The sequence below is a fragment of the Struthio camelus genome, chromosome 8 (assembly GCF_040807025.1).
Source record: "Struthio camelus isolate bStrCam1 chromosome 8, bStrCam1.hap1, whole genome shotgun sequence".
NCBI lineage: Eukaryota > Metazoa > Chordata > Aves > Struthioniformes > Struthionidae > Struthio > Struthio camelus.
In genome coordinates this window covers 712,062-721,867 of record NC_090949.1, presented here as the reverse complement: position 1 = coordinate 721,867, position 9,806 = coordinate 712,062, and the positions used below count along the sequence as shown (strand labels likewise).

The 9,806-nt window shown below is 61.2% G+C and overlaps 1 protein-coding gene across 1 annotated transcript; it reads left to right on the top strand.

Moving 5' to 3' along the window:
- Positions 1 to 271: 271 nt before the first annotated feature.
- LOC138068020 (adenylate cyclase type 10-like) lies at positions 272 to 9,513 on the top strand (the record flags this gene model as incomplete). Its single annotated transcript, XM_068952498.1, has 16 exons — positions 272 to 371; positions 1,167 to 1,271; positions 1,835 to 1,873; positions 2,225 to 2,368; positions 2,667 to 2,869; positions 3,638 to 3,667; positions 3,843 to 4,034; positions 4,276 to 4,397; positions 4,813 to 4,889; positions 5,232 to 5,421; positions 6,465 to 6,517; positions 6,937 to 7,022; positions 7,627 to 7,692; positions 8,276 to 8,362; positions 8,773 to 9,056; positions 9,432 to 9,513. Coding segments are annotated over 16 exons (1,860 nt in total), but the record flags the coding sequence as incomplete, so codon positions are not given.
- Positions 9,514 to 9,806: the final 293 nt, after the last annotated feature.

Here is a 9,806-nt window from a genome sequence, read left to right as displayed (position 1 = left end):
GATCAGCGTAGGCGACAGTGGACAGGTAAATGATGACACGCGGACGATGTCACTGTGAGCCGACTGTGACCTCCCCCGGCCCCTTGGTGACAGAGGGCCAGCCGCGCCTCCCAAAGGCCAGTGCGCAACGCTGTGCAGTGGTGTCTGGTCGTCCTCCCTGGTGGGCACGGTGGGTCGTCTTGTACTGAGGTACCGCAGGTACCCCAGGGCGCTGACGATGTCTCGTGCCTGGGAGCGAAGGTCAAAGCACTGCTCAGAACTGGGGGAAGTAGCTGCTTACGTCCCCGACCTGCTTTTGTCTGAGGACTTGAAGCAGGAGAACCGTTGCGTTCAGAACTTCCACGGAGTGCTGCTCTTTGCGGATGTGTCAGGTGGGTCAAAGCGTTATGAGGGGCGGGCACAGAGGAGGAGTCACCGACCCGAGCCGTTGGGACTTAGCGGGCCTTTTGGAGCCCTGGTCGTCCCGCCTGTGGTAGAGAAGGGGTCAAAGGAGATGTCGTTTGCCGCTGAGGTCTTCCGCTTTGGGGAAGTAGCGCTCGGACGTAGCTGAGGTCACAGCCCGGGGGTGGTCTTTGCTGGCAGCAGCCCTGCGGCCTGCTTGTGGTCAGCCGTCTGCTCAGAGCAGTGTGCGTAGGGAGCCCTGAGGCTGCCGGAGCAGCAGCTTGGGCCCGCGCTGTTGCCTGCAGTGCTCTCTCTGGAGCTTTGGGGAGGTGTGAGGTGGGCCAGGCTCTGGCTCATGGAGGCCTGGGAGAGGAGGCCTGGCTGCCTTGCCTCCCCCTTGTTAGTCTTTGTCAGGGCCAACTTGGAGGAGCAGCTGCTGCGCAGAGGAGCTGGCTGGCCAGGTGCTGCGTTAGTTGGCAAAGGCCTCCTGGGCTTTCTAGCTAAGGGTGTTGCCTGGCTGTAGGCAAGAGGGGAGGCAGCCAGGGGACGTGCTGGAGGGTGGCAGCCAAGTGCAGGAGCTAGGCGTAACGGGTAGGTGTGAGCATGGGGAAGGCGCCCGTCAGCGAGCGCTCAGAATGAGAGGGCTGTGCCCGCTGTCAGGGGCACGCCTGGGTTCTCCCGGAGCGTGGTTCTCTTGGCTGGCTGAAAGCGACGTGGAAAGTGCCAGGTCCTTCGGCCCTGTAGACGCGTCCTGATTTCTTTGTGCCTGTGTGTCCCTGTTGCAGGTTTCACTGCTCTGACAGAGAAATTCAGCCAGAGCATCAGCAAAGAGCGGGGTGCGGATGAGGTAGCGCAAACCCTCAATCGCTACATGGGTGACATTTTGGAGGGTAAGTGCCGTTCTGCAGGACTGTGTGGGATTGGGCCACGACGAGAGAGAGGTGCTGGGCAGCCTGCTGGGCAGCCTGCTGCTGCTGCCGCCTCCTCCTTGCGCGGGCTGGGGGTTCCTATGGGGCTGAGAGCCGCCAAGAGCAGCTGGGCTCTTCTGGCAGGTGCTTTCTGCTCCCCACAAAGACTAAGGAGGTGCCCGCTTTCTCAGCACCCACCCTTGGGCTTGTGGAGTGACCGCTGTTCAGTGATGGAGGAAGATTTTGCTGGTGTTGGGGCGCAGGGGGGAGCGGGGGCATCTAGCCAGTGTTAGTGCCCAAATGAGCTGGGGATGGGGGCGCTGACCAAAGTGTGCGTTCCCTTCCCTGGGGCCTTGTCACAGGGCACAGTAGCGTAGGTGCCAGGGCTGTGGTCCCTGTGAGCAGTGTAGCTGCTACGGTTGCTAAGTTGTGCCCCCAAAGCACCGCTGCTCTTGTGCTGCTCTCTGAGCAGAGCGGCTTGTCCTGCGGCCTTCCTGAAGAAGGCCTAGCTGCAACTCTTGTTGTGCTTTTTTTTTGCTCCGCAGAGCTGCTGGCTTTTGGTGGAGACATCTTGAAGTTTGCAGGTCCGTGTGCGTAAAAGAGACGTGGCCTCGTCTGCTGCAGCTGCAGACGAGCGCTAGGGGAGAGGGGAGAGAGAGCCGCGAGCTGGCAGAGCCCCGAGGGGTGGCTCTGCTGGCACGCAGGTGCCCAGGGGGAGCTGCCGTCCCGGGCCCTGGCGGCGTGGCTGCAGTTGTAGCTGGCGGGGCAGAGGGGGAGGTGTGCCTGTGGCCAGGGTGCTGTAGTTGAGGAGGAGGCCTTCACCCAAACGCGTTTTCCCTGGCACGCCTGCTGGCTTCCGCTGTCCCGGCAGGTGGGTGCAGGTCAGGGAGCGTCAGGTGTCACGAGAGCCGTCCCTGTCCCCTTGCTTTCCCCAGGGGATGCTGTGCTGGTGCTGTGGAGAGCAAAGCACGCGCAGCTGAGGGACACCATCAGCCTGGTGCTGCAGTGTAGCCAGCAAATCCAGGAGAAGTACAGGATCCGTGAGACGGACGTGGGTCTGAAGCTCCGACTGAAGATAGGTACGGGGAGTGCTGCGTTAGGCTGCTGCGCGTTCTCGGGCAGGCGTTCACGAGCTGCCTGCATGCAAAGTGAGCCGGTGGCTGGCCAAGGTGCCGGTGTGGGGCCCCCTGATTAGGACCCCCTCCCCGGCCACGATCAATCCTGAATCCATCAAGTGGGACGCCTGCGCTCGAAGCAGTTGAGCGGAAGAGCCTGGCTCCGGGGCTGAGCTTCAAAGCTGGCCTGGGAGGAGCTGAGCTGTGGCGGGCTGTGGAGCTAAAAATGCTCTCTGCATCAGTTGTGCTTGTCTCTCCCCAGGGATCTCTGCAGGGCATATGTCCCTCCTGACTGTTGGAGACAAAAAGCAGCAGCACTTCCTGATCCTTGGCCAGGCCGTGGGGGAAGTGTGGCAGGCCCAAAACCTTGCCAATGCAAGTGACGTGATCCTGTCAGCCAGCTGCTGGGAGCTCTGTAACCAGAACAAGATCAAGACCAAGAGACTCAAAGGCCAAAGCGCTGTGAAGGTGGGTGGGACGGCCTCTGGAGCAATTCTGAGGGCCTGGGCGTGGACGTGGCTGTGAGGGAGGAAGGTGCGAGAAGGGCGAGGAGACGCGCGTGCAGGGAGTTCTAGGTGTCGACGTAGGTGGGGAGCCGTAGCTGTTGGGGAGCAGTTTTGTCTCAGGGTTGTCTCTGGATTGCGCTGGGTGGCTTTGAAGAGGGGGTCAGGAGGCGCTGCAAGAGTCTGCCTCAACGGGTACTGTCCTCTGTGGGTCCTGGAGCTGTCCTTGAACGCGTTTTTGCACTGTGTGCCTTTAGGTTACAGGCATGGAACGGATGTCTCTGTCGGAACGCGAAGACATCTTCTCCAAGTTTACCCGAGCCCAGCTGAACTACAGTTCTCCTGAGGCGTCAGGTGAGGCCCATCTGTGGCTGCCCAGAAAGGTGGGGGCGGGCTTGTTCAGGGGCCAGCGAGGAACGCCCTCTGCCCTCTCCCCCTTGCAGTTAGCATTTGTGCCTTTGGCCCTGGGGCGCTTCAGCGGAGGCACTCGCTGCTTGCCCCTGCTTCCCGGGGCCTGCTCTGGCTGAGCACCTGCAGGAGGAAGAAATGTGCAACTGGAGGAGCCTTTCTCTCCCTGAGTTCCAGTGCCAGCCCCTGCTTTCCAACTGCTTTTCCCTAGGCAGGCTCGTAGTGCCGGCCTGCCAGTGACCGCCTGGATTTTCCTTCCCTAGGCATCCTGAGGCCTGCTGTTACCCTGGCCCCTCGGCATGCTCTGGGCAAGTTGCTGCGGAAGTACGTGCCCGCATCTGTTCTGAGGAAGGTATGGCCACAGCTGCCGGGAGCTGTGTTTTTTTTTTGCCCCGAGGGGAGGATGTCTTCCTCCCGCTGAGCGCGCGTGCTGCTGCCCACGTGTGGGCTCTTGCTTGGTGTTTGCTGGGGGCAGTCAGCTCTTGGGGAGAGCTGGCTGCTGAAGGTGTGCTGCTCTCGTCTTCCAGATTGATGACAGGCAGCCCCCGGACTACTTGTGCGAGCTACGGCCGGTCACCTGCCTCTTTGTCAAGCTGCAGTTTGCTGCCGATGTCAACTTAACGCAGATCTGCAAGGCTATCCAGGACAGCAGCGTGATGATGTTGGAGATCCTCCGTCCTCACAAGGGCGAGATCAACAAAATCTCCATGTTTGATAAAGTGAGTGTGGGGGAGGAGCCCACCGCGCAAAAGTGTGGGCAGCAAACGAGAGGGCAGTGGCTCTCTCGGTCTACTGAGCAGTGGGGAAAGGAGAAGCAGCTCTGCCTCGGCGCTGGGATCAGCACCCTCTGGCTGGGGGTTGCCCTGAAGCTCTGCTGCTCTGGGCAGAGGCTCGACTCGCACGGCACGAGCCGTTTGCCGTAGGCGTTGTCGCAAGCTGTGCTGCCCCTGTCCTTGGCAGGGCTGCACGTTCCTGTGCGTGTTTGGGCTCCCTGGAGAGAAGCTGCCCGACGAAAGCGTTCACGCCTTGGAAAGCGCTGTTCAAATCTCCAAGGCGTGCTCCTCAAGGCCTAGGAAAATCGAGTGAGTGGGGAGGCGCGTTGCCCGGGACTGCGCGGGGGAAGGAGGCAGGGATGGTTTCTCAGCGAGACGTGCCCTCTAGCTTGGCCTCCTCTGTCCCTGGGAGGAAGGAGACAGTGCCCTGAGAGGTGCCCCTCTTGCCCGCGCCGAGGAGGCGTGCTGTGGCCGGCTGGAGTCAGGGACGTTCCGCCCGTCCCAGCTGTGAGGCCTCAGGGGAAGGGTTGAAAACTGCCTGGCTGCTCTCGGGAGCCCCTTTCACCTGGGGGCGTTACGCTGCGGAGCTCTGCAGGTCCCCGAGGTCTGCCCTGCCAGGGCGGGAGGTGGTGCGAGGGGAGCTGGGTGAAGGGGTGAAGGTAGGCGGGCAGGCAGGCCTGTGCGCGGGCGCTGCTGAGCGCCTGTCGCTCTCCATGTGTGTCAGGGCCGTGTCTGTCGGGGTTACCAGCGGGACGGTGTTCTGCGGAGTCGTAGGCCATCGCGTGAGGCACGAATACACAGGTACGAGGGGTTTGGCTGAGGAGCGGGCGGCTGGGCTGGCTCTGTTCAGCCGGAGCAGCGTGTCAAAGGAAGAGGCAGAGCGGCAGGCAACACCCTGTTGCCCGTACGTGCTGGGCTGGGACGAGGCCTTGGCCTGTGTCCTGTGTCGTGTGGGGAATGAGGGAGGCAGGGCGGGCGTCGCTGCGGTGCAGGGGACCAGGCTCAGAGCCTTGTTGTTCCTGTTGGTTGTGCTGCCTACGGTTTGGGGCTTGCCTGTGCTGGAGGCGATGCAGCCGTTGGCGGTGAAGGGTGGAGCGGGTTGGTTTCATAGGTAGGTGAATGCGTGCTCTCTCTGTGTGGCAGTCATTGGCCAGAAGGTGAATCTGGCAGCCCGGCTGATGGAGCACTACCCTGGGCTGGTGTCCTGTGACGCAGCGACGTACGCAGCCTCTAGGCTGCCCCGATGGTGCTTCGAGGAGCTGCCGGAGGCAAAGATGAAGGGGGTGGTCGATCCTGGCCCCGTGTATCAATACCTGGGGGTGTCGGCGAAGTGGTGAGTGTCCTGTTTGAGCGGGCTGGTTGGGGGCAGGGTGGCACACAGGCTCCAGTCCTGGTCCGCCAAGAGGAGTTGTGCAGAGCTGGCCCCCGCCCACACCCCCCATCGCGGGGGCTGAGAAGATGGAAAGGCAGAGCACGGGTATGCTTTTGGCCTGCCTACGCTGGTGCCTCCTGCTGTAAGGAGACGGGGAGTGATGCCGGAGGGGTGGAGAAGGCTTTTAGGTGTCCGTAGGCACAGAGGGGCCTTGCAGCCCCTGTCCAAAGGGCTTCCAGCTGTGCTTTCTGCCCTGTGCTTGCTCCATTGCGCGCAAGACTAACGCAGTGGCAATTCTGCCCCAGGGAGGTGTTCTCCCAGCTGCTTCTGAGCATGAAGCTCCCGGAAAGCTTTTGGTCAGGCCAGGACTCAGTTCCTGAGTGCCTCCTGGTGAAAGTTCAGGTGTTCCCCTGGGCCAGGGTTTGGCATCCTCTTTGGAGGCCGTTTGGAAGGTTGACGTTGCCGTCCCCTTGCAACTTCAGAAGAACTCGAGCCCAAGGTGCCTGGTGCTTGGCACCTTGGCCCAAGAAGTGACCCTTGTCGTCCTGTTGCACGTCGTGGCTTGAAGTGTTTTTTCTTGCCCGTCTTTGCCTTGACAGCCGCTGTTGCAGGGCCCCGCTTCTCGAAAGCGCTGCCTGTGAGCAAAGGCCGGGGGACCAGAGACTTGTTTGGCTTGTCCTGCGGGGTGCAGCAGTGTGCTAGCCAGTGGCACTGCCTGGCTTCTTGCTCGTGTCTCTGCTTCCTTGGGCTTTGGCCCGTGGTGCTCGAGTCTTGATGCTGTCTGGTGTCCCACTGTGGCCGTTGGGCTTCTTCCTGGCTGCAGCTTTGCTAGTGCTCGTTTGGTGTTTGCGCTCTCTGCTGGGCCAGTGGGAGCGTGGGCAGGATTCGCTCCGGCTGGAAAGAAGAGCGGGTCCCCGGGAGCGCACCCTCAGCTCCACGCGTGGCTCTACGTCCTCCAGCTTCTGCCTACTTCATTGGCTTTTGTTTTTCTCTTCCCCCGCTAGCAGGTTTGGCATGGATGTTACGAAGGAGAGGCCCAGCTATTCCGCGTTGCTCGGTAGGTGGAGAACGCCTTGGCCTGCCGAAGGCCAATTTGTTGCCGTCGGTACCTGTTCCGCTCTGGGAACGCAGAAGCTTTTGCGAGGGATGGTGTTGCCTGGCGTGGCCCTAAGGGTTTGGTGCATACCTTGGCTCCTAGCTGGTTGCTGTCTTTGGGGTTGGGCTACAGCTAGAGGTGGGGAGCAGGGTGAGGCGTGCGCTGGATGCTGCCTGCCGTGCTGCATAGCTAGCGTGGCGGGACCTTTCCAGTGTGCAGTTGCTCACAGCCTCAGGGCTAAAGCGATGGCCGTATTTGGGATTGGGGAGGAGATTTCCTTGGGTCTGACTGACCCGCTGCGGCGGCAAGAGAGAAGGGTGCCGACGGCTGTTTGCTTTTCGGCTCGCTGCAACAGCTCGCTTTCTTGTTTGCCTTCCCAGGTCGGGAGGAGGAGATTGCCCTCTTTGAAAGTCACTTGAAAGCCTATGTGGATAAGAAAGCAAGCCACATCGTGGCGTTGGAGGGCGTAACGGGCTCTGGAAAGAGCCATTTACTTACGGAGCTTGCCTCTTTAGGCCAGGCTGCTGGGCTCAGGTGAGTGTTGCTGACCGGGACCTGTGGAAGGCTTTTGCTGCCCAGCCGCTGATGTCCGTGGGCTGCTGGAGCCCCTCTGCCCTCTGCCCGGGTGCGTGGCCCTTGGACTGCAGCATCCCTGCAAGGCCTGCAGGAGCTGCTGCTGAGGAGCAGCTGTGTGCCCTCCTGCTCCCTCTTGAGGGAGCTAGAGGTGGCTGCTGGAGCCACTGCTGTTGAGCTTCCTTCTTTGGGCCAGGCCCCAAGCAAAGTAGAGCCCGAGCTCAGTCAGGGCTTTGGCCGTAGCCGCGGACCCAAGAGAAGAAAGCCAAGTGGCCCTAGATTCCGCCTCTGCCCTAGAGCTTAGTGTGAGAAGCCTGCGGCTGCTTGGGTCCCTCTCTGAATCTCAGTGCCTTTTGCTTCTGCATGGCAGGGTAGTGGCTGTGGAAGCGCTGGAGCTCAACCTGAAGCAGGTCTACTCTGCCATGCGCATGGTGCTGGCTGTGGCCATGGGCCTGCAGGCCTGTAAATCGTGCAGTGCCAGAGAGCTCGCCCTGCAGGAAAAGCTCCAAGGGCTGGTGGAAGAGAGCAGCTACTGCCTCCTCAATGCGCCTTTCGTCGTTAAGGTGAGAGCGAGAGGCCTGTGTGGCCGTGGCGAAGGCCTGCTTGTGAGGCGTCCTGTGGCTGTTGTGGTTGGGACACTGTGCTGGGGAGTGGGCTTAGCTCCCTGGTGGGAGCAGCAGGAGGGTAGCACAGGCTGGGCTTCTGTTTGTGGGTCCAAAGAGGGGGGCGAGGGGGCCCCTTGTTAGGGGTGAGTGCAGGTGCCAGGCTGCTGCAGGCAGTTGCCGGTGTCTTGCTCAGCAGCCTGGAAAGGGCATTGCAGAGAGGCTTTGAGAGGGGGCTGATGAGCTGGTGCTGAGTTCCCTGGTGCGTGAGCAGCGTGCTCCCTCGCGCGATTGCCACGGCGAGGGAAGAAGCTCTTCTCCCCCCTCATGCCTCCCTGCAAGAGCTCTGCCAGAGACCCTCAGCAGAGGGCCTCCGTTGTAGGCTCCCGGTGACGTGCGCGCTGCGTCTCCTCTCCACTGTGTGGGGGAGAGGTAAGATGCTGAGGGCAGCAGAGGCGTTTTGCTCGCTTGGACTTGCGTGGTGGGCAGGTGTGCTGAACCGCCCTGAGAGGCTGTTTCTCTGTGACTCTGCTTTTCTGGCCAGTTTCCCCTGTCGGAGAAGGTGTCCAAGATGAGCAGCGCTCAAAGGACAACGGAACTGGAGTTGGTTTTTAAGAAAGTGCTACAGAAGGTGAGCCGTTCTCCCCATGCTGGGTCCGAGAAGGAAAGCAAGGCCGCAGGCTGAGGGCTCTGCGGGAGAGTGGTGGGAGCTGGTGGGAGGACAGTGTAGCGGAGTCCTTGCCCTGCAGAGGCTAAACTGCCCGTGCCATGCCCCCTGATAACTTTCCTCCTGTTGGAGGAAGCTGGAGGGCATGTGCTCCGGAGGAGGAGGAACGGTGTCTTTCCGTGCCACCGTGCCCGAGAGACCTTAAGAGTCTCGGAGCACGGAAGAGCGGGTGAGATTCTGAACAAAGAGGTAGCTGGGGAGAGGAGAGCGACTTCTGCGCGTCCTCTGTGTGGGGAGAGGCCGGCCAAAGTTTGTCCTGTGGAAGATGCTTGAGAATCCCTCAGAATCCACCCAGACCAACGTGCTGGTTTCAGATCGTTGAAGACGAGCTTGTCCTGTTTGTCATCGACAACGCGCACTACATCGACTCTGCCTCCTGGGCTGTTATGTCGCATGTGCTGAGAGATGTCCCGCTCTTTGTGGTCCTGGGCTTTGCTCCTGCTCGCTACGGAAGACAGAGGCTCTGCGAAGCTGCAGCAGACATCATGAAGTTGCAGCAAACGACCCACGTTCATCTGGGAGAGCTGAAAGCTTCAGCTGTTGTGCAGAAAGCCTGCTGGGAGCTGGGAGTTGTCAGCGTGCCCAGGGAGCTAGAGACGTAAGTCCCAGGCGGGGCCTCGGAGCTCTTCCCGAGGGCTTGACCCTCTGCAGAGGGCAGGAGGGAACGAAGATGGTGGGGCCCCATGGTGGGGGCGATTTGCTGGGGCCGAGGCTCTCACTGGTGCCGGGGAGCATCTAGGCTGTTGGGGCCAGGAGAGACGAGGCTTGCAGCTCTGTGCCTTGGGCACTGTGCGCGACTCTTTTCCTGCGCGTTCCAGCAACCGCTGTATCTTCCGGGCAGCTCAGATGCCAAAGGCAGTGGGAGTGCTGGCCTGTTCAAAAGGGAGGTGTAGCTGTGGCAAAGATGCTGGTGTGAAGCGTGTCCCACCTTGCTTTGCCTGTGTCAGGCCCTGCTGGATCTGCTCCTTTCCAGGTTCCTGATGCAGAGAAGCTACGGGATCCCATATTACTGCGAGGAACTGCTGAGCGACCTTAAGCGCCACGACATGCTCTTGTTCCAGCTGCTGCGGGAGGGCGAGAAAATGGAGGACAAGTGGGAGGGCCTCTTCAGTAAGCACCGTTGTGGCTGACGGCCTGGTTGCTGTGGCGCATCTTCCAGAGCACGTTGTTGCCCTGGGCTTCCCCTGTGAAGCTGGCCCAGGCTGGTGTTGCAGCAGTAGAGGCCTTGGCCTGGCTCAGGCGTGGGCTCCTGCATGCCTTGCTGCTGGGCTAGCCTAAGCACAGGCTGGGGAGTTTGGGTGGCTTTGTGGTACTGCTGTAAGACCTGCCCGGGGGGGATGAATGCTAA